Below are 23767 nucleotides of genomic sequence, written 5' to 3' on the forward strand. Positions count from 1 at the left end.
TTTCCTGATTTTTTAATGATTGCCATTCTAACTGGTGTGAGATGGTATCTCATTGTGGTTTTGATTTGCATTTCTCTGATGGCCAGTGATGATGAGCATTTTTTCATGTGTCTGTTGGCTGTATGAATGTCTTCTTTTGAGAAATGTCTGTTCATATCCTTTCCCCACTTTTGGATGGGGTTGTTTGTTTTTTTCTTGTATATTTGTTTGAGTTCTTTGTAGATTCTGGAAATGAGCCCTTTGTCAGATGAGTAGATTGCAAAAATTTTCTCGCATTCTGTAGGTTGCCTGTTCACTCTGATGGTAGTTTCTTTTGCTGTGCAGAAGCTCTTTAGTTTAATTAGATCCCATTTGTCAATTTTGGCTTTTGCTGTCAAGGACATATTTTCACAGGTATTATTGGGCAGCAACTCTGAACCTAGTTCTTATTCAAGGACCTAGTAGGTCCCATAGATTCTGTAGGGGTGGGCTTCAATGGCTCATCATTTTCTGGCTCGTTAGTCTATTTGTAAGACTCATATTTCTGTATGAATAATATGAAATATGAGTAATATACATTTTTGAAATTTGAGTATATTTTCATAGTCTCTTTCAGGCATCCTTAGTGATTCATCTGCTTGAATGGACTGAGTACCAAATGCTTGGAGAAATATAATTTCCTTCAATAAAGCCTTCAATGATTTCTGTCTTCCCTGGAGTGATTTTTGACTAATGTTTTTGGTCACTCAGTTTATACTTATTTATATGACCGCCATTGTATTAAGAGAAATCAGCCATGTTCCAGTGTAGCAGAGCAGATGTAGAATGTCACAATAACTTATGGTAAGGAATAAAGCAAAGTGTGATTGATGCATGTCCCACTCACCAGGCTGTAAATGCCACAAAAGCAAGGACTCACTGCTGTGTCACCAGTGGCTAATGTAAGGCCCAATTAGTATTTTGAGTGAGAGAGCAGAACCTTAAGGGATATTTTGAGGAAGCCAAATATGTAATCATACTATATTTCAAATAGGAGAATGTTTATAATAGAAGCTGGTAGTCTCCTATTTAATTAGCTCAGGAGTTTGGTAGCAAGGAAAGAGAAAGGAAGAGGCCCAACATATAAACTACAAAGGACCACATTGTGGGCAGTTAGAGTGAAGTTTGGTGTACTAGTTTCATTTTTCATAAAAGAAAAAGTCAAGGGGAAGGAAGCAATGCTATAAGTTTAGAGAAGAGGCTGATGAATTTGAAGTGCTGGTAAGCTTAACTAGTAATAATGCCACCCAATTTTCGGATACCTTTTAACATTTGTATAGCACTTAATTCATGATGTGGCACTTATAATTAGAAAGACAGGATAGGCAAGTGGAATTAGCCTCATTTTTTACAGGTGAGGAAGCTGATGTGGAACTTTAGTTTACCATGTATGAATAGCTTGCAGGTGGTGAGATTGGAACTGACCCATGTCTTCATACTTTAAGTTCAGTGTTTTTCCAATATCCTTCTCCACTCCCTTTCCCACCTGGCTTGGAGGCCTAGCAATCATTCAAAGAAAAAAAATAAAAGGAACTTAAATTTAATTAGGTAATATTTTATCTGTTCTTCCCATTAGTCTGGCATGGAGCTGTGGAAAATCTAATACCCTGTTTTTTCAGAACCCTTGAATATCTCTGTCCCAAGTAGACATTTATCATCCCTGGGATTTTATTTCATGAAAACATTTTGAAATACTTGTGAGGTAACTATGAAGGCATGCCATTGGCACAATGAATAACTTTCACTGTCTAGCTATGCTTGAGGTCAGAGAAGACAGAGAATTGGGAATTTTTCATATGGTGAGTCCTGGGTGAGCAGCTGTTGAACTGAAGTCATGAAGTGGGTCTGTTTTAATAACCATGTTCTGTGGGAACAGAGCAGGTCGTTTCTTTTGTATGAGATTTCACCATTTTCTTTTGTTCTTTATTTACCAGGTTTTGAAGGGAGCACCTGTGAGAGGAATATTGATGACTGCCCTAACCACAGGTGTCAGAATGGAGGGGTTTGTGTGGATGGGGTCAACACTTACAACTGCCGCTGCCCCCCACAATGGACAGGTATGTACAGTGTGGAGAATCCACCAGAATGGGGTATGGATTGGTGACCAGAGGCAGACTGTTTTTTTAAAATATCAGTAACAAAAATCTTAGGCCTGCTCTGGAACCAGTATGTGAACTGAGCAGGATCTCCATGCTAGATCTTTGCTTATTGTACTAACCTCATACACTCTCCTATGTTCACTCAAAGACATATTTTCACAGTTATTATCAGCAACTCTGAACTCAGCACCATGCTAGATGCTGTGGCAGATATGAGAGAAGAGCATTACTGCTACACTCTAAGCTTATTATCTGGGAAAAGCAGGACATTACCTGGAACGTAGTTGATGCTTAATAAATATTAAAGAGGAAAAATTTCCTGAAATGCTAAAATAAATTATACAGGCTACAAGAGTTCAGAGCTTATTTGTTCATGGACAGAGATCTGTCCCATCTTAATGTCATGTCCTATAACTAGGCAAAGTGTTGGGCAGGTACTCTTAACGACATTATTTTTATGATATGCATCCTACATTTGTTTTTTTTTTTCTATCCCTTTTTGCACACAGGACAAAAATAGATTTTTCTGCCTCTAACATTAGAAGGGTAGTCTTGTTTAATTTTACAGCCTCTTGGAAGTTTCTCATGTAGTCTTAGGCAGGTTGAGTGATCTATGCAGACATTTGGTTCTAATTTCTCTTTATATTTGTTTATCTACTGAAAGTAGAGACAATTAAGAACTGATTAAAGAACTAAGAGCTAGGCCTTTTTGAGAGAAATTAATTTAATGTGGAAACCCAAGAGGAAGTTAGTGTTATAAGAAAAAATTAAAGCACCAGTAGTGGGGCTATCTCCTACAAAGAATCTTAATGTTGAAGTGCGGTCATTACTACCTGGTATTCTTTACTGTCTCTGAATTAACTTTTCTTTATCTATAGCATCTAATTATTTAGAGTACTCTTTAAAACTATAGACTATGAATAGAAAAAGATGAAAAGCATTTAAAAACTCAATCACACGACTTCATAGGGAGGCCAAACATTTCTACTTTTAATCCCCAAACTGTCCCTTTTAATACTTTTCCACCAGGTTTTCCTAGAATTGGGAGTTCCCCTAGAATTTCTTCATGGTGTTTTGATCCTAGAACTACACTTTTAGCCCTCTGTACTTTTTGTCACATTCTCTCTTCTAGTTTTTGCCATTTTCCTGTGGTAGACTTTTCAGAGGCTATTTTTTCAACTTAAAAAATTACTGTAAAGTTAATTACATGACATATAGTAACTGGAAAAATTTATGGTTTTTTTTCTTTCTCTTTTTAATGATCCTTACAGTATTGGACAGGATGAGATGCTTGTTAAGAACTTGACCACATTCTGATCTCTTCCTTGCTGTGTGAGAGTAACTGTGTAGTACTGAGGCTTCCGATGCCAGTGAAGATTAAACAGCATTGTAGTATTGTTGTTGGTTTTTATTTGATACCACACTTGGTTTGTTGCTTTGATATTAATTAGGAAAGCCTGCTCTTAGGGAAAACTTTCCCAGTGAAATGATATTTTATTCAAATTTCTTATCCTAGGACATTTAATAAATGCCTCTTTTTGATAGAAGTCTTTATAAGATGTTTCTGTTTTTATATTTTCCAAAAAGGGTAGTGGAGATCATGAATAAGTTTAATGTGGCAATTTTATTTCTTTTGATTTGCTGTCTGTCATTTAGAGTGACCTTCAGTTTTTTTGTTATTCATCACAGGTTTTCTTCTTCACTCATACCAATTCTTTGATTCCCAATGAGAAGCCTTGTTTTTGCCTTGCCCATCATCAATAGGATAAAGTCTAAGATCCTTCTTCTGTTATATGAAGCCTTTCATGGCCTCAGCCCTGTCTGCTTCCCCAGTCTCCTCATGCATCTAGCGGCATGCCTTAGTAGTTATCTGCTCCCAGTTTTCCTATACATACTGCATAGTACTTCACATCCTGTGTCTTCATTGACACCATTCCTTTTCTCGAGGGTTTCCTTCTCCACTCCTCCCCCATTTTTCTCATCATTTTTGGCATGGCTGACTCAGATCAAGTGGTTACCTCCTTCAGGAGGGCTTCCGTGATCTCTCTCCAGGCTGAGCTAAATGTTCTACTCTGAACTCCCTTAATACCTCATGTATTCCCCTGTGATAACAGTTACCACGTTTGTATTGATATTATTATATACTTGATGTGAGGGATGTACCGAGTTATGGGGGCAGTTGGACTATTGATGACAGCAGTTACTAGCACTCCTTACAGACCTTTGTTCTCAGTAGCATGTAGCTGAGCTATTTACCATCCCAGCACCTATCCCATTGTAAAGAGAAAAGCAGAAGGAAAATTTTGTGTCATAGGGCTTATATTTCTACTGATATTAGATGTATAAATTCAGATTAGTATTTTCTGTGTTACACAAATTAAATAAGTGAATGGATCAGGGATCTAGTAGGAGTTAACTAATGTTTGTTAGCATCCAAATACTGTGCTGATTACAGTGTTTTATCTTGTACAATCTTTGCAATAACTGTATTAGAGATAGAGTTTAAATGTCCTTTTTTCAGATAATGATGCATATTCAAAAGGGTTAAATAATTTGCCCAAGACCTGTAGTGGTTGGGTTAGGGTTTGAATCTAGGCTTGTTGAACTCCAAATCTGTGGTCTTTTTTCTATATAAAATTGATTTTATGAGTTATCTTGTTTTATTTGAAGAACTTTGGGTTTTCTTAATAGACTGAAAATTTCATTTATAGTTTCATTATCCTAAGATTTGGTGATTTACTCCTTGTGTTTTCCCTTTTTGAGAACCTAGCTGGTTACTTTGAGGTTAGAAGTTAACGTGATGTAAATGCTTTAGATTCAGTCTGATGCTTTTTCTCTACACCTAAGAGACTACTACAACTTTGTTCAGAATTCCCTTTACAACTTCTAGCTGTAGACTTGAAGCATTAACTATTTGGTCTGGCTTTTGACAAAATGGAAAAGGAGGGGTTGGAGTAGTGGGTTGAGGAAATGAAGGAAATGAAGTTGCCAGCTATCTGAAAAAGAATGGGTAGGACCATAGGGCTGAGAAAAGATAGGCATTAATTTTAAATAAATGGAGATTTTGAAATTTGCCATTCTTTTAATGAGAAGAACCTGATAATTACGGCTTTGTTTTGTAAGTACATATACATAAAAGGCTTGGTCTTTTGTAGCAAATTCTACACTTCAAGATGAGTAGAATTTTTTCCAGCTCTATTCATGGTTTGATTTAGGATAAATATATCAGCCTCCTTTTCTCAGAAGCCTTTATTTGCTATTATCTCTTTCTTGGGATGTTGAAACAATAAAAAATACAATAAAAAGTTTATTTTTTCATTTGTTCTGCAAACAGCTATTATGCTAAACATTCTAAATCCATCCTATTCTGTATGGTGGCCCCTAGTTTCATCTTGCTATGGAGCATCTGAAATATGGCTAATGTGAATTGAGATGTGTTGTAACTGTCAAATAACTGATTTTGAAGACTTAGTATGGCCCAGCACAGTGGCTCAAGCCTCTAATCCCAGCACTTTGGGAAGCTGAGATGAATGGATCTCTTGGGCCCAGGAGTTTGAGACCAGCCATCGTAACATGGCAAAACCCTGTCTGTACAAAAAATACAAAATTAGCTGGGTGTGGTGGCATGCACCTGTAGTCCTGGCCACTTGGAAGGCTAATCATGCCACTGCACATTCCACCATGGGGGACAGAGTGAGACCGAGAACCTGTCTCAAAAAAAAAAAAAAGAACTTCATATGGAAAAAAGATATCTTTTTAATAATGTTTAAATATTGATTAGGTGCTGAAATAATACATTTTGGTACATTGAATTAAATATTAAAATTAATTTCCCCTATTTCCTTTTTACTATTAAATGTTTTAGTAGCCACTGGAAAATTTAAAGTTATATCTGTGACTCTCATTACATTTCAGTTGGACAGCATTACTTCAGATACAAAAATGGTCTGTAGGTATTACCGTTGCTGCTGCTTTGTGGAAGCATCTGTTCTAGCCCTGAAGTAGAGGAATAGATGGTTTCCCCATGGCCTGTGGGCAGAGCTGTGTTATACCCCACTGCAGGCGTTTTTACCTACAGTGGCTGTCTAGTTAGTGTTTGTTTGTGCCTTCAAAAACTACCACTCTTGTGGACTAGCTTAAGCTCAGATGGAAAAAAGAAATTGGTCTTAGGGAGTGGGTGTGGGGAGATGATTTATTTCTTTATAGGAATTGTCTTAGAGGGATAAGCCTGAATACTGGATGTTCCTTTAGGAAATAGAAGTAGACCTGAGAGTTGGATGAAGATAGAGCACAAATGTCTTTATTATACTGTATTTGGCCTCAGGCCATCTTATCAGAGAATTTCTGCTCTGGCAGATACCCATTTAAGGAAAAAAAGATTTTAAAGGGCTCAAAATTTATTAGAGCAGCATAGATTAATGTTTTGTCTACATAGACTGCTATTTGAATTTTCTTTTTAAAGGTTCGTTTCCTTCAGAATTAAAGTTGACCCTTAGCTCAACTCACAAATTCCTCTCTGTGGCTGCTTTTGACTTTGGGCTCACTTCTGGGGCAGATGTGATTTATTTTCTTGTGCTTGTTATTAATCCAGAAATGTAAGTTCAGCGTGGGCTTGGAATAGTGCTCTGGGACATGAAGCAGAAGTGAACAATGGAAGTTAGGTGGATATGAGTCAAAGAAAACGGACCACACTTTCTCTCAGCTCTCTGTCAGAGCATGATGAGCCTCAAGAGCTGGGGGAGGTTTCCATTGCTGTCGGTGCTCCCATTTCAGTACAAATGTTTGGCGTGAGTTGCAAGTACATTCGCCAGAGGTGGTGCATCAGCTCCTCGTGTCTGGGAATGGATACTTTCCTCACGGTGCTCTTATTCTGAGCTGGATGTTCCTGTCTCAGTCCAGCCTCTAGCTGGTGATGAGTTATTCTCTAGAGTGAGGCTTTCTCACAACCATTTTTCTACTTTGTTTAAGACTGTAGGGATGGAGCTTTTTGACTGAGAGAGTAAACTACTTAAATCTGGGACTGGAAAGTTATTCTCATTTGTATTCTGCATGGAGGAATGGGAAAATGTGTCTCATATTTCAATTTCTCTGCTGTCAACTTGATTGTGAGGACTCTATAATAAGCCTGTTCTCTGAATTCTACCTCCTCACCCCAAATTCACTTTTCTATCAATTGGGCAGACTGCCACAGTGCTAACCTGAAGCACCCTTGCCCCAGATATGCCAGAGTTGATGAGTGGCGCTGTTGGTGGAAACAAGGATGAGTAGATAGTCTAGCCCTACATGCAGGAGGTGAGACTGCAGGATCTTTCCTGCCCTGCAGTCAGTGACTCAGGGTGTAGCCTTGGCTATGTTACAGGCATGATCCAGTTTAACTTCATGGCTCTCTAAGCCCCCGTGGAATGGTTGTTAGGAGGTTCAATAATTTATCTATTGGACCTACTTACAGATATTTATTGAGCAACTGCTACAGGGAATATATTATGCTAGATACTGTAAGAGAAACAAAGAAAAAGATTCCTATTTTAAGAGTGGTAAAATTGACTAGGAAGACATAAGAAAGTCCACACATAACCACACTAGGAAGTAGAAAGTGTGTGTGAATGTGAATTTGAAAGAAACAGTGGTAGGAATTGGGAAGCATCTAAGTACTTGGTGGCGTAAGGAAGGTGATCGAGAAGAGTGAACTTCTTTTTTGAGTCTGAGTAATGGATGGGAACTGTTGACAGAGATGGAGAAATAGGGTAGAGATGATGGTAAGTTGGAGATGAGTTTTCCAAGTGAAAAACATGTAAGACCCAGGAGCTCAGAATACAGGCAGGGACAAGAGACTCAGATTTTGAGTCTTTTGGTTACCATGGAATGTGTCAAGTCTGTGAGGGAAATTGGGTGGAGTGATAAGAACAGAGGATTTGGACCCAAAGTATGAGAAACATCCACCCTTCAGAAAATGGATGAGGAATGGGATCCAAAGAAGGAAAGTGAGAAAAGGGGAGGTTTGAGAGGTGGGAAGAGAGCTCAGCCATGATAGCATCCTTGAGTCAAAGGATGCAGCCTTAGAAGCTTGCCCTGGACTCAACTCTAAACGCCTCGGTGGCAGCTCCTGTAATATTTCACTACTATTACTGGGTTATGTGCTCAGCTTGCCTAAGAGACTGTCAGTCTCTGGAAGACAGGAAACTGCTCTTACTTATTTTGGCATTCCCAGGACTGATTTTAACAAACCATGGTTATTAATAAGTGACAACCAGGAGACTCAAATATGAATGATAACCGCAAAATGTTCATTAGAATATTTGAGTTATTAGAAATTTTCTGAAGTACAGTTTTAATACAAACAAGACTAAGAAGCTAGATTGCAGGAAGTTAAAGAAAAAAGTAGGCTTGGGGAAGGAGGAAGGAGCAAAATGGGTTTAGATCACCATGTAAGATTTTGCACAACTAAAAAGAAAGAGAGAGAGAGAGACACAACGCAGGGTTATAGGAGGTAGAAACTTTATTCATCTCATTGACCATAGAGCTCAGCTACACTAAGAGCTAAGGCAGCTCAAAGGACATTGGCTAATGAAATGGATTATTGGAAGGGGTTTACTCTCACAGGTTTTAGTGGGGAATACAGTAGGTAAGATGTCTACTGGGAATGAGAAAGGAAGAAGATGGGGAAGTTATAGTCAGAGAGTGGAAGTACCAAGTTGGAGATCTTGGATGAGAACAATGAGTGTCTTGTAACAGGGGTGTAGAATGTGAGTGTGCTTGTGATATGGAGTGGATACGGAGGTCTATAAGGTTGAGAAATGTAAGAACCCTTGATTCAGATAACCTTAGTGGTCCTCAACCCAGATATTGATTTCATGTGAGACAGGAGAGGAAACAGCAAGAACGTAAGCCACGCACTTGTCGTTCTAGGAAGAGGAAATTGGTCCAGGAGAACAACAGACCATGGTGTGATAATTCATATTATACTATGTATTTTTTTAATCTTTAAAGGACTTCATCTATCTAATGTTAATGTCAGAAATTAGAATGTATTTATTGATTTCTTTCTCTTGAAGATGAGGGATTAGCATACTTTTAGTTCTGATATCTTTCATTCACTCCCTAGATTTTATATAAATAATCTGGGTTTCAATATTTATATTATTGTTATCAAATTTATAAACATATGAATATTCTTTAAAATTATTCTTGATATTTACAGTTTTATAACCCAATTTATAATATTTTCAACTTTGTTTTATGTGTTACTTGTGTTGTGCTAACTACCAGTGCATTTATGTCACAGCATTTTCATTTCTGAGTTCCTTATTTTCATTCACATTTTAGCTAAATAAGTACCTTTGAATAATTTTATTTCAGAGGAGTTACATGTTGGCCCCATTTGGTTATTCAAAAACTGTCTTGATTTAGTTGCCTTCATACACAAGTTGTATCTTGACTAGATATCAAATTCTTGGGTCATGAATTAATCTCATCAAGTTCTTACACATTGTTCCTTTGTGTCTTCCAGTTACTATTCTAGGGAAATGCAATGCCAGTTGAGTGTTTCTTCTTTTTCATAAGTAACACTGGGCTCCCTGCTCTCTTTTTCATTTGTTGTAGAGTTGTCAGGAAAACCTATTATCTTTGTATTAGGTCTTCATTCTTTCGTCTGCAGAGCTAAAATCTCTCTTGATTTTTAATCTGTTCATTTTTTGTTTTGTGTTCTGTGAGAGCTCTCTTAAAGTTCTTCTTTATAACACTGACTTATACTTCTTCATTGTCAGGTCAGTCCTTTGTAGCCTCTTCTGCCTGCCTCTCAGCCCCTTTGATCAGAGACTAATGTCCTATATTATTTTTTATTTCTTTGTAGAACATATATATGTCTAAATGTCTTGAGCATACAGAACCAGTTCTTTCTAAATATATTAGCTCCTGGAAGTGAATAATTTTCCCAGTATGCTTTTCATCAATATCTTAAGCATTACATTCTCCATGTTTTATGTTGTAGAATCTTTTAATAGGTGCCATGTTGTTTTTTTCCATTTTATTCATTCTGAGCAGAGTAACTGCCTGCCCATAGACAGGGGAGGTGGGTACTCTTTGTATCTCCTCACTCTCAACCTGGCTGCAGCTAATTTTTCCTCCTAGTGCAGTGAGGGGCTTTTATGTAAACTGGCTCAACAACCCAGCAGCCTAAGGAAGTGGGGAGAGCCAGAGAGTGGGGCCTCCTAGCAGGAGACCAAAGCTTGGCACCACTTTCTTCTCTGTGGTGGGGGTCAGCTTTCTGAATGCCCCGCACTGGCCCAGCCTCCATGGCAATCTACACAGTGGCTGAGCCTGGATGCTTTTCAGTGCTGCTGCCTTCGGAATCTGCCCCAGATGCACTGCATTTCTCGTTGCTATAGTGGCCACAGGAGCCTGGACTCTGCAGTGCTTGAAGTTTTTGTTGACCTGGAGATGTGAGGTGGAGTTCAGTCCATTCTCCTCATTGTAGCAGAGTGGACTTTCTGAAACATGCTTTGGATTGAGTCATTTCTTTGCTGGAAACACTTCAGTGGGTCCTCCTTGTCTTTGGATTTAGTCCCAAGGCTGTGCATGTAACTCCCTCTCCAGCACACCTCTCTGCACTCCCCTAATGCATTTCTTATAATTCAGCCACAAGAATTTTTTTTCATTGCCTCAAGTGAGCCATGCTGTCTCTTCAACTCAAGCCTATACTTTCTGCCTGAAATACTCCGCACTCCACCCTTTTTCTACACACCCTCTCACACACTTCTCCCCTCTTGCACGCTCCTTCCAGGCCTTCTCTTAAAAGTTTCATTCTCTAGTTCCTCTCTATTCTCCCTACTCTGTACTCCCAAGGCAATAGGTATCTATGAAAGCACCTATCACTCTGTGTCATCATTGTTTGTTTGTTTATAAATCTGCTATTTGTAGGTTCTGCAGGCAGAAGCCATGGCTGTTTTGTTCACCATTATAATCCCAGTGTGTATAGTCGGAGCCTGGCACGTTGTGTTTGTGTGCATGTGTGTGTGTATACATATATATTTTTTAGATAACGAATGAATGAATTACAGCATTCAGTTTTCCAGTCGTTCCCAGCCCAACCTCATCTCCAAATTCACAGCTCTTCTTACCTTTCTAAGATACTTTAGTATTTTTCTTCAGTGTGCACCAAGTTTGTACTAAATCTGTAAAACTAGACTATATATGAAGACTACATTTGACAATCAATGTAAAGCACTTATCATCACATCTGGAACCTAGAAATAACTCAGTACATATGTTTTTACTGCTGAGGTTAGTAGTGATGTTGGGGAATAAAGAGAAAACCCACCCTTTCTCCCCTAGTTTCCTGTCGGTGGCAGTGTTTGAAAGAGGAGGACTGCAGGAGCTCTACCGCAGAGGGCTGACTGGGCTGGTGCCTTTAGGGAAAACTCAGGTTTCAGTCAAAGAAGGAAGTTGTGCACCGTAATGTAGAGTTGCCCTTGAGGTGTAGTTGAAGGATTAGTGGGCAAAGGCAAGGTGAATCTGGGTGTGGTACAAATGAGATGGAGTTTAGTGACACAGGAAGGGGACTGGGATGAGGGGTTTGTGTGTGGACTGGTAGTGTAGACAAGAGTGACAGACACTTTGGGTAGGAACAGAATAGAGACACTCTTTGTTGCTATGAGAGGGGTGAGTTGAAAGATGATTATTATTTTGGGATTAGGATAACTTAAATAAGAGAACTTTAAGCAGATAAACATTCATTTAAGGAATATTTATTTAAGCTTGGGACTGTGTTGCATGCTGGGGATTCAGTGATGAGGGAAACAGCTCCCCCCCCCCCCCCCCGCCCCGTTTCTTCATGGCACTGACAGTCTAGTGAGAAACACAGGCATAAACAATATAATTCTCCATAAAATTTTGAACTTTACTAAATGCCTTGCAGGAAACATAGAATGTATCTGGAGAGTATATTAACAGGCAGAACTAGTTGTGTTTAGTGACAGGCAAGGTGTCTTTGAGAAGGTAACATTTTCGACATAGACAATGAGTAGGAGTTGGGGAGAGAGAGGATAAGACTATCCCAGGCACAAGGAATGACATGTGCTAGCCACTGAGGAGGGAAAGAGTGTGATCATTTTGAGAAATGAAAAAAGCCCAGAGTGGCTGGAGCTAGTGATATTTCATGGTTAGAGCTTAAAGAGATAGGCAGAAAACGTAGGGAGGTGTTAGAATATTATTGTAAATGCAAAATAATTCATCAAAGGATTTGAGCAAGTGAGCGGCACAGTCCACTTTACATGTTAAGATCATCCTGGCAGCTCATTAGAAAATACATTGGTCATGATGCAGGGAAACCAGGCCTTTGAGAAGTCCTGAAAAAGATGATGGTGTCTAGAATTAGTGGAGAAATTTCTTGCATTTATTCTGTATGAGTATCCTTTCCACAACTACATTATCCCCTTAGTCACATCGATACTCCCAGACCATCCTCTCAGTAGGTAGGGCCTGTAGCCAGCAATGTTTATACAGAATGTTTCACCCAACTTTATTCCCTGCAGGTGATGGGACTCTCAAGCTTGTTCTTTGTTCTTCATCTCCAATGTCAGCAGCGTGATAGAAAGTCTCTTGTGTATAGAGCTGAGGTTTTTTAGGATAGAAGTCACAAGAATGATCTTCTCTGATACAGAAAGAGGTGAAACTCCAGAACTCAGAGGCTTGGGTGACTGCTGGTTGGAAGGGTATGTTGGAGATGGAGCTCTTTTGACTCAGCCATAGAGGAGAAGGTAGCAGGGTCAGGGCAAGGGCCAGCCAAGCTCATTTTTTATTTGTTCCTCTTGTGGAGATTGTTGTTGCAATTAGAGTTGACCCTTAACAGGACCAGTGATGTGATCAAACTTTTTCCCACAGACTTCACAGTTGAGACATGAATGGAAAGGGTGAGAGCCGAGGCTCAGCACCTTACTTTCTTCAATTCCTTTCTCTTCTTTTCTTTCTTTCTCTTGTTGTCCCTCTCTATTTTTTACCCATCACTTGTAGCTCCAAGTCAAACTAGTGGTTCGTGGGTGGGGCCCTTGCCTTGAGAGAGCCGTAATGAGCTGTTTGTGTCCCCGCGTGTTACAGCTCATAAATGCTGACTGTTCCGTGGTCCTTGGCTCACTTGGCTGAAGCGTAGTGCTAATGAGGCCCAGGCCATGGTTTCTATTTCAGCACAGACCTCTTAGGTTCACCCTGTTACATTTACTGCCACAGGCTGTGCCCATAAATTTTTTTTTTTTTTTTTTTTGAGATGGAGTCTCGTTCTGTCGCCAGGCTGGAGTACAGTGGCGCGATCTCAGCTCACTGCAACCTCCGCCTCCTGGGTTCAAGCGATTCTCCTGCCTCAGCCTCCCAAGCAGCTGGGACTACAGGCATGCACCATCATGCCTGCTAATTTTTGTAGTTTTAGTAAAGACAGAGTTTCACCATGTTGGCCAGGATGGTCTCAATCTCTTGACATCGTGATCCACCTGCCTCAGCCTCCGAAAGTGCTGGAATTATAGGTGTGAGCCACCACGCCTGGCCGACTGTGCCCATAATGTTACTTGTTCAGCCTGAAGAACCCAGAGGATGGAGCAACAAGAAAAGATCAACATAGAAGTGACCCTACTCCTGCAAAACCAAAACAGGATACTTCCTTTGCTAATGGTGGGTTGATAATGCCATGTTATCTTCACTTGTAGTACTCTGAGCTTCTTCCTCTTTCCCTACATCCCTCAACAGTCAGCTCAGATTGGCCTTCTTTATTTTGAAAACTAACGTGATCTGTAGCAATCTCATACCCCAAAGTCTTTATCAGCACTGAACTATTTTCACTTCTAATTCTTTTGCCAACTAACTGTGCAAAGTTGGACAAGTTGCTATACCTCTCAGGTCCTAGTTTCCTCATCTGTGAAATGAGCATGTTAGATTAGATGCTGTCCAAGGTCAGTTTCACCACTGACACCAGGTGTCTAGTGCAGTGGCTGGCATAGATACCAAGGTGAATGGCAGACACCGTCCCTGTCCTCCTGGAGCTTATCGCGAAATGGGAAAGAGACTGTGAAGAGTAAATAAACATAAAATCACAGCTTGTGATCCATTCCAGGATGGATTGAATGGAATGATGCAGTGGTGGAGAATCATGAGATGTGCATTTGTAGACCTACTCTCTTGATAAGACAGGTACCCAGCCATGTGAATAAGCAGGGAAAAAATGTTTCAGGTGGACAGAGCAGCTTCTGCAGCAGCACTGAGGCAGGAGGAAACTTACAATGTTTGAGGAATCAACAAAACTTATTGTGGTTAGCATAAACTGTACAAAGGAGCGGTATAGATTTCAGTATATTTACAAGGCAAAAGTGATCAACCAGAAAATTGTCAGTAGTTACAGGTGGCACTCAGTGTTTAAGGTATCAGCCAAGGATATGCTAGTTTGACATTTCATTTCAGATTGTTCCAGAGTCATTGTGGCATTAGAGAGGGTAGTTTTTAAAAACAAGTTATTTTCTTTCTCTTTTGCCCATAGGAAATAAGAGCCTAGCTAGTCCACTACCTCAGTCCTGATGTTAAAAAAATGACAGTGGCCTGCAATATCTGGCAGGTGGAAATTAGTGAGAGGGATAATTATTGCCCTTGAAAACTTGCCTAACTGAGCTTTGTGCAACATTTTGGGAGTTCACCAGCAAAGTTTGTGTGTTGACACAGGTGATGACACATGCTGACACTTGTTTGTATTGAAGATTTAGTAGCTTGGTAGGACATGGAAACAATACAGCTCTCCTGTTTCACCAAAGGCTTTTATTTGCTAGGTAGCCTATAACTTAGTGCTCTCTCCTCCTTTCCCTACTAACATAAACTCATTTGCTCTTAATCCCTTCTGTATTCTATTGGCCAACTTACCTTCAAACACAATATTGATCATGTCTTTCCTCATCCTCCTTTACTTGTTATATCAAGTTCTGAATTCATTCTCAAATTCAAAGCCTCAATGACTCCAAATTTTTCTTCTTTTAAAACCCCAGCCAAAGAATACACTCCAGTTATTTTAATATGTTTAAGACTTAATCCTGTATTCCTCTGTAAATCTTCAACCACCAGCCCAGGCTGGTGCTTTCTTGCGCCAGTGGGATAAGCTCAATGACCATAGAGCATACACTTAAGACCTCTAGGTGATCGCCAAGAACTTTTCCCACTCAAGTATCTGGTGACCTTGTGCCTTTATTCCTCTCTAATACGAGTGTTCCTTAACTGTCTTATGCACCTGTGCCTTCTCAGGGTGCTGTAAGACCCTGGGATCAGGGACCTCATCTGTGGATTGTGTTGATCGCATCCAGGGCTGAATACTCAACTCTGCTGCAGTCAGAGAGCATCAGATTTGCAGTCAGACCAATCCGGGTTTCAGTGCAGCACTCTCACTCACCAACTGTGTGAACTTGGGAAGATTTTGTTTCCTTTTTTTACCTTCCTGAACCTGAAGTTTTTTATTTTTAGGCTTCTGCACTGGTTTTTCCTATGCCAGGAGGGTGGTGACGTGAAGGAAGTTGTTGTATTGTAGCAGATGTTCCACTGGGAATTTTAGAATAAGCAAGTGTTATGGCCATCCTGGTTACTGTTCTTCCTAATCCGAATTTTGATAGAAATGCGAATCTGTAGAAATGTGCCTGAACCTTAGAGAAGTGTGATCCATCCAGTAGCTAATTACTTATAAGCCAGTGTCTTCTTGGATCTCTAAATTACCTGTCCCTAACAAGCACTGTCGAACAGATACGTGGTCCAAAGGTGTTCAGTGAAGACAGGTAATCTTCAAAATTCAGTCTCATTCAAAAACCAGTGGACTGTCCAGGTGTGGTGGCTCACACCTGTAATCCCAGCACTTTGGGAGGCCGAGGTGGGCGGATCACCAGGTCAGGAGATGCGAGACCATCCTGGCTAACACGATGAAACCCTGTCTCTACTAAAAATACAAAAAATTAGCTAGGCGTGGTGGCAGGTGCCTGTAGTCCCAGCTACTCGGGAGGCTGAGGCAGGAGAATGGCATGAACCTGGGAAGTGGAGTTTGCAGTGAGCCGAGATCGCACCACTGCACTCCAGCCTGGGCAACAGAGCAAAACTCCATCTCAGAAAAAAACAAAACAAAACAAAACAAAACAGTGGACTGTACCTAAAAATACATTTCCCTTTTAGACAGGAGTTTGCAGTCACAAGTGTTTCCAGTAATCAATTGTTTGAGTCATGATGAGTCCTCACCTCCTCCATCCCATCCACTTCCCCATGCCTGTGTGCCCTTGGGAAGCCCAAGACATGCAGAGATGGCTTGATATGGTCAGATTCTCACCTCAGGTCTTTGTTAAGAATTTTGGAGTAAGGCAGCTCCAGTTCAAATCTCAACTGTCCTTCACTCACTGTCTTACAAAGGCACATTATTTTACCTCTCTGAGACTGTTTCCTGAGATATAAATGAGACAATTTTTATGAGAGTCCAAGCACAGTGCTTGCTTCTCAGTAGGCAGTCAATGGCTACTGGTTTCCTTTCCCAAGAGTGCCACATTTCCTTTCCTTTATTTACCTACTTTGTCTTGCTACATTATTTCAGTGTCTGTTTATTATAGTGCATAAGAAATGTATACAAAATAACTCTAAACACATTGTGTCTTACAGTACCCAAAATTATCACAAAGCCTCAATAAAGGAAAATGACATCGAAATTGTTCACATTCAGCAAGTCAGTTTGGTTGGTGGGTATTGTGGATATTTGAGTTAGCATAAATATAATAGATGAGACTCAGCAATTTTCATGTTGCAGTAACTCTTCACCTACTTCTTGGTCATGTTTTCATTTCTCAATCCCACCTGCATCCTAATAACACAGCTCTCATTACTTTGAGGTACTATTTCTGCTAGCACTATAAGACAGCAAAGTTAATAAATGACATCATCTGCCCTGAGGGAGATTATTGCCAGTGTGCTCACTCTCTCCCTCCTTCATTCTCTGATTCCTTCACTCACTCACTGACTCCCTCCTTCCCTTTCTCACCTCCCTCCATCTTTTACTCTCTCACGCACTGCCTCCCTCGCTCACTCCTTTCAGTCACTCCCTCACTCACTGCCTCAGTGTTCTCACTTTCTTATTCATCTTCTCCCTTCCTTCCTCCCTCATTTCCCTCATTACCTCCCACATTCACTCTCTCATCCCTCACTCACTCTTTCTGTGTTAATACTTTGGGTTGCAGTTGACACAACCTCGTTTCAAATTAGAAAGACCTGTTGCAAGGGGCATCTCTCAGAATGGCTATGCCACTGAGTAGGCTTACTGGTAGTTGGGCTTCAGTAACAATTGGAACCAACAACTTGAATGCCACCATGTTTTTTTCCCTTTGTGCACGTCTTTTCTATTGTTCTTTTTTTGAGATAGGGTCTTACTCTGTTGTCCAGACTGTGATGCAGTGGCATGATCATGACTCAAGTGATTCTCCTACTTCAGCCTTCCGAGTAGTGCCTGCAGGCTGGTCTCTTAACTTGTGGGCTCAAGTGATCTTCCTGTTTGGCCTCCCAAAATGATGGGTTTACAGGTGTGAGCCACTGTGCCTGGCTCTCTGTGCACTTCTCATTCACCCATATCACTTTCTCTGCAGACCAGCCTCCTCATCTTTTTGGTCTATGTGGCAAAGTGGTCCTACTCCAATAATTTGGGAGAGATACAGTGATGTAGCTTGGATCAGATGCCCATCTTGGGTCAGTCAGCTATGGCCAGGAGGGTTTGATCATGTAAAGACACAGTTGCTCCTTCAAGAATTACATGGCTGGACTTAGGAGAGGAGCATGGAAGGGTTATGCTGAACACAGAGTTCCGGAGACATCCACATACCCATCCTGCCATCCTAGGCAGTTGGCTCTTGGCTGGGAATACAAAAAACCCTCTAAACTGCAGCCAAGCAGTGGGAGACAGAAGTACCAAATAAGTGTGATAGAGTGATATTGGTTCTATAGTAATGGAGGTACATGTTAGATAGGAATAAAGAACAGGCAGTCAGGTTAAGTCAGACACAACTAGCATCTGCGAGTAATAATGGTTAACAGGCCTTCTACAGATACATGAGCCAGTCAAATTGCTACGTATTCCGAGTCTAGAGGTAGCCTTGGCATTTTCTAAGCACAAATACTGTGTTCTTTTTTTTATTAGGAGGCCTCTTTATCAGAGTGCCTTTTAAAATTATTTGTTGAGTTTTATTTACAAAGGAAGAATGAAGGACACCTTGACATTTTTTTTTTATTTTCAACAACTTACCATGTTTTAGAGAATTTGGATGATCTAAATTTTAGCTCCTTTGATAGCTCTCTAAACTGTTTTTAAAAGACCTCAAATAAAACCAACCACCAATTTATTTTATCGCTCATATGATCTGGCCCTATACTGCTTTTGTTAATCACAGATTCTTGGGTTGTAAGTTGAAGACATTTTCTTGTTCTTTGTTAAGGGACTTAGGAGCCTTTGCCTTAGTCTCCATTGTTGCTATAGTTGGTGGCCTGCAACCTAGCCAGATGTGGGCTCATGTTTAGCTTCCTTTAGTGTGGTCTTTTTCAGGCAGTGCATACCAGTCCTTTTTCCATCTCCTAGTACATTGGGTGGACTTTCCATGTCTTCTTCCACAAATCCCCATCCTTTAAGTATGGGGTGCCTCAGGCTGAGCACAGCTTGCTCCATTCTCATTATTCTTGGCCTTGCCCTTCACATCCATACTTCACCAGAGATTTTCAACATCTTTCATGTCTTCTCTCTACCCTATATTGCTTGCCCTAACATTTTCAAAAATCAGACTTTTTATTTTCAGATACTTGTAGTTTTGCACAGTTATGAGGATTAATACAGAAAGATTTCCTGTACCCTTTATCTAATGTCTCCCAGTGGTAACGTCATCTTATGGAACTGTTGCATAATATTACAAGCAGGGTATTGACATTGATACAGTCAAGATATAGAACAGTTACCCTAATGTTTGGCATATAGATTCTTTCTCATTTTTTTTTCTTACTCATCTTTTATACTCTTCTTTCCTTGCTCTTCTTACTTATATGTTCATTGACCCAGGGATTAGTTAACTCAAGGGTCCTACAGGTTTTACCTTCTCTTTGATAGGTTGGCTAAACCCTCATGTTGTTAGAGTTTCTAGCGGTAGGAACTATTCTATTCATCTTGAAATGATTTTCCTGGAATAAATGTCATTTGGATGGCTCAAGTTGGCCTTAAAATTCATGTGAAGACCTGGCCTTCTGTGAGCTCTGCTTGCCTTAATTTCAGACAGATCACATGAAGATGAAGTGTGTGTGGGGGCTGGTATGGTACTAATCCTTTGAGACTCAAGAGCTCTAATCAAAAGTGATTTTCCCCTAATAGGACAGTTCTGCACAGAGGATGTGGACGAATGCCTGCTGCAGCCCAATGCCTGTCAGAATGGGGGCACCTGTGCCAACCGCAATGGAGGCTATGGCTGTGTGTGTGTCAACGGCTGGAGTGGAGATGACTGCAGTGAGAACATTGATGATTGTGCCTTCGCCTCCTGTACTCCAGGCTCCACCTGCATCGACCGTGTGGCCTCCTTCTCTTGCATGTGCCCAGAGGGGAAGGCAGGTAGGTTAGCAGAAGGACGGAGCTAGAAATGGGGAAGGGGCAGGGGGCATTCAGGACTCTGCCTTCTCTTTCATCCCAAACAGCTGTATTATTTGAGTTACCGTGGGAACATATCACTCAGGACTGTTCCAGAAATGTAACCTGCTAACCAAAGTGCTGTGAAGATAGTCTTCCTCCTTAGGACTTTAGGCTCTCTTCTTAACTCTACATACTTTAGTTTTTCATTCCAAAGAAGGAAAGTTAGTAACTATTGTCTTTGGAGCATCTGCTGAAGTCCTTAAGATCTTAGACTGAAAAGCACCTCAGCTATTAAGATAAAATGGCTAATAAATGGATCCACAGGCTTCATTTTAAGAAGAAACCATCTATTTACTCAGAAGAAAGTTGGCAGGAGAGAAACATTTAAGTGCCTTCTAACCCTCAATGTCTATGAAAATATTCCCCTCAGGGAAGATTTTTACATGCTACCGGGTTAACATTCCTCTCACCTCTCAATTTAACAGCTACTAGTTCTAGGAGAAGGAGAGCAATGTAAGGAGGAAGGTGATGGGAGAAGATAATTTACCTGGGAGAACTTTCTGCCCAGCAGTTTTGAAATGTTCTTTCATGGATGCCTTTCCAAAAGCCCTAGCTCCAACTCTGTGGAAGAAGCCTTAGTTACCTGTTCTTAAGTTAATTGCAGACTGGAAAATCCAGTTCCCATGTGAACTATATAAAACAGGAAGCCTAGTAATATCTTCAGAGACCTGGGGCCACCTGAATCAGGAATGTTGGTGCTATTAAAAGGCTACTCTAGTAGAGGCTGATGGTGTTCAGGTGGCCCCATGATCATCAGGTAGCATAATATTGGGGAAGTAGGATTCCAGATAAAATGTAGGATGTATGGAATATTTGAGACAAACTAAAAGTTATTTCTTGTTTATCTAAAATTCAACTGGACATCCTCTATTTTATTTGCTAAATCTGGCACACTATCTGGATGGTCGCTTCCATTTTCCTATCTCCGCCTCCTTTTTTTTTTCTTTTGAGACAGAATCTCGCTCAATCGCCCAGGTTAGAGTACAGTGACATGATCTCGGCTCACCGCAAGCTCCGCCTCCCAGGTTCACGCCATTCTGCTGCCTCAGCCTCCCAAGTAGCTGGGACTACAGGCGCCTGCCACCGTGCCCGGCTAATTTTTTGCATTTTTAGTAGAGATGGGGTTTCACCGTGTTAGCCAGGATGGTCTCGATCTCCTGACCTTGTGATCCACCTGCCTCGGCTTCCCAAAGTGCTGGGATTACAGGCATGAGCCACCGCGCCTGGCCCCTATCTCCGTCTTCTTATTTTCTGGCCTGTAGATGTCTCTGCACTGAAGGAGAGGTCTAGCTGAGGGCTCAGGATCAGAGTCTAGGGTTGCAGCTAGGTGTTTTGCTGGTAGCCAAGCATGTCCCCAGGGTAGGGTCAGGCAAAGCGGAAGTTGCCTATAAATCTCCATGTTGGTTTCTGAGGAACTGATCATGAGGTTTTCCCTCCTGGGTGAAAGAGAAAGCTCTTCCCCAAGTGAAGGACATTTTCTCTTAGTTCTCCTTTGCCCCACCCTGTGACAGGTCTCCTGTGTCATCTGGATGATGCATGCATCAGCAATCCTTGCCACAAGGGGGCACTGTGTGACACCAACCCCCTAAATGGGCAGTATATTTGCACCTGCCCCCAAGGCTACAAAGGGGCTGACTGCACAGAAGATGTGGATGAGTGTGCCATGGGTGAGTACCCAGAACTTTTTCTATTCTGTAAAGTGTTTGTTGAGCTCAGCAAATGTTTAAACTGAAGCACAGTTTACTGTAGGAGCAAGTTGCATACACCCAAACCTCAGATTCCTCTTGCTATGTGGCCGGTGTTTACAGGTGACCTTTCAGCATAACCATAACCATATATTCCATTCTGGGGATTAAATGTATGAAAGGTATGTACTTGATTCTTAATATAAAGCCATACCTCAATGACAGTTTGGGCAGAAACTGCAGTAGCAGAAATGCATAACAGTTGAGGATACTCTGCTTTTATTTCTTTTTAAATTAAGGAAAAAAGAATATTGGGAATATTATTAAAGGCCTGGCCCTGATGCTATAACCATCAGATCTTCTTTTATTGTTCACATTTGTGGAAACTCAAGTGCTTTGATCCCAGTAATTGGTACTTGTGTCTTTCAGCCAATAGCAATCCTTGTGAGCATGCAGGAAAATGTGTGAACACAGATGGCGCCTTCCACTGTGAGTGTCTGAAAGGTTATGCAGGACCTCGTTGTGAGATGGACATCAATGAGTGCCATTCAGATCCCTGCCAGAATGATGCTACCTGTCTGGATAAGATTGGAGGCTTCACATGTCTGTGCATGCCAGGTAAATGGGCCCATCAGCATGTGGGGTCTAGAGAGGAGGGACTGTTCTGAACTTCTCTTGGTAGAGCATTCAGTATACTATTGCAATCTGATGAGTTCTGTCAGCATTTGATTTCCTTTGCTGACTGGGGACTAGAAGAAGTCAGGGTTCACAAGCAAACCTTCCTTCCTCAAAGAGTAAGGCAGTGCTAGAATTCATCAAGCTATGCAGACCAAGTTAAACAAGCCTGTTATATCAAAATCCACATGTAATAGAAAATTTCAAAAATGATTTACTGTAAGAATCCTTTAAATAGCAAGTTTTCCTGATACCTTCATGTAATTATAAATACCATACCATTTCATTTATAGAAATAAATTTTATCCACAATTATGTAGGAAGTTTCCATTTATCTAAAGTGCAGTACATGTTTAGTTATATTCTGGAGCTCTTCTGCAGAGACCATGTCTTTAATTTTCAGAGGATACAGCCAAATCCAGCTTGAAATGATGGCTAACATTGGCTGCTCTGCCTGATGAAGGCTGCCAGCTACTTCAGCCTTGAAAGGCACTCCTGACCTTGAACTGCACCCTGAAGGCAACACCAGCTCCAGCTCGGCTTGTCTTTGGGAACATAGAGTGGGGACATTTTGGGCCTTCCACAGTCCAGGAAGTATGGATTTATCACAGAAAATGTGGAGCAGTCCTTGTTTATATGCTAGGTCTTGCCAATGTCTTTTAAAGTAATCCCTTCCCACTTTTCACAGTAACATGGGCATCTCACAGTATGCCCTGTCCTGCTTGATCCTTGGAGTGACTCTTTCTCATCATGGCAGAGTTCCTTTTCTCTCTGCAGGAGTGTGTGGACTCGCAGAGAATGTAGTTATCATTGCAAATTTGTGCTTCCTTGTCTGGAATACACCTTTCTGTCTCTTTAAGCCACTTGTGTGGTCTGTTTTGTTTAGGTTTCAAAGGTGTGCATTGTGAATTAGAAATAAATGAATGTCAGAGCAATCCTTGTGTGAACAATGGGCAGTGTGTGGATAAAGTCAATCGTTTCCAGTGCCTGTGTCCTCCTGGTAAGTGCCCACCACCTGGCCCTGTTTTCTCTTAAAGCACAAAGCCAACTGACCACAGGGAAGAGAGCAGGGAGAGAATGTGTGTGGGCTGTGCATGAGGAAATCATTAGAGTAAGTGCTTGGTGATAGGAGTGTGTGTGTACAGAAATAGAGAATTTGTTTTAGCTACTATATCTTACAAATCATTTGTGGCCAGAAGTCCAAGTCTATTCTTGAATGGCCCATGACCTCTCCGTCTGTGTGTATATTTCAGAATGTTCATACCTCACAGAAGCCTTAGTTGTAGGCTATAGGGATTTTGTTTTTTTCCCATGGGTCGTATTCTTGAAGGCCCTCTGTGAGACTGTTATTTTTAGACATTTCACCCATGAGTTCAGGAACAGAAAACACATGCCAATTTTTCCAGGATTCTCTGTCTCTCCTTTTTTTTCCTCAAGCTATTTTTGAAGATATGCCAAATTGCCCTCCATAGACTGCATCTTACTTCATTGTATCTTCAGAGAGAAGGTTTCCGTTGCCTCTGAAGCTACAGTTACTCATTTGACGGTTCCACCTATAAATTTCACTTCCTACATCCTTCCTTTATAAGTGAGGTCTG

At 40.9% G+C, this 23767-nt stretch overlaps 1 protein-coding gene across 3 annotated transcripts in view; it reads left to right on the top strand.

Annotated features, from left to right (window-relative positions):
- Window positions 1-23767, top strand: part of NOTCH2 (notch receptor 2) — a 200460-nt gene that overhangs the window by 120356 nt on the left and 56337 nt on the right. For all 3 annotated transcript variants that reach the window (XM_023222769.2, XM_023222770.3, XM_023222768.2), the window contains exons 5-9: window positions 1953-2075; window positions 19498-19731; window positions 21321-21476; window positions 21924-22112; window positions 23056-23169. In XM_023222769.2, coding sequence (XP_023078537.1) covers window positions 1953-2075; window positions 19498-19731; window positions 21321-21476; window positions 21924-22112; window positions 23056-23169 — 816 coding nt within the window. The remainder of the gene's footprint in view (window positions 1-1952; window positions 2076-19497; window positions 19732-21320; window positions 21477-21923; window positions 22113-23055; window positions 23170-23767) is intronic.

Source organism: Piliocolobus tephrosceles, chromosome 1 (genome assembly GCF_002776525.5).
Source record: "Piliocolobus tephrosceles isolate RC106 chromosome 1, ASM277652v3, whole genome shotgun sequence".
NCBI classification, from domain to species: domain Eukaryota; kingdom Metazoa; phylum Chordata; class Mammalia; order Primates; family Cercopithecidae; genus Piliocolobus; species Piliocolobus tephrosceles.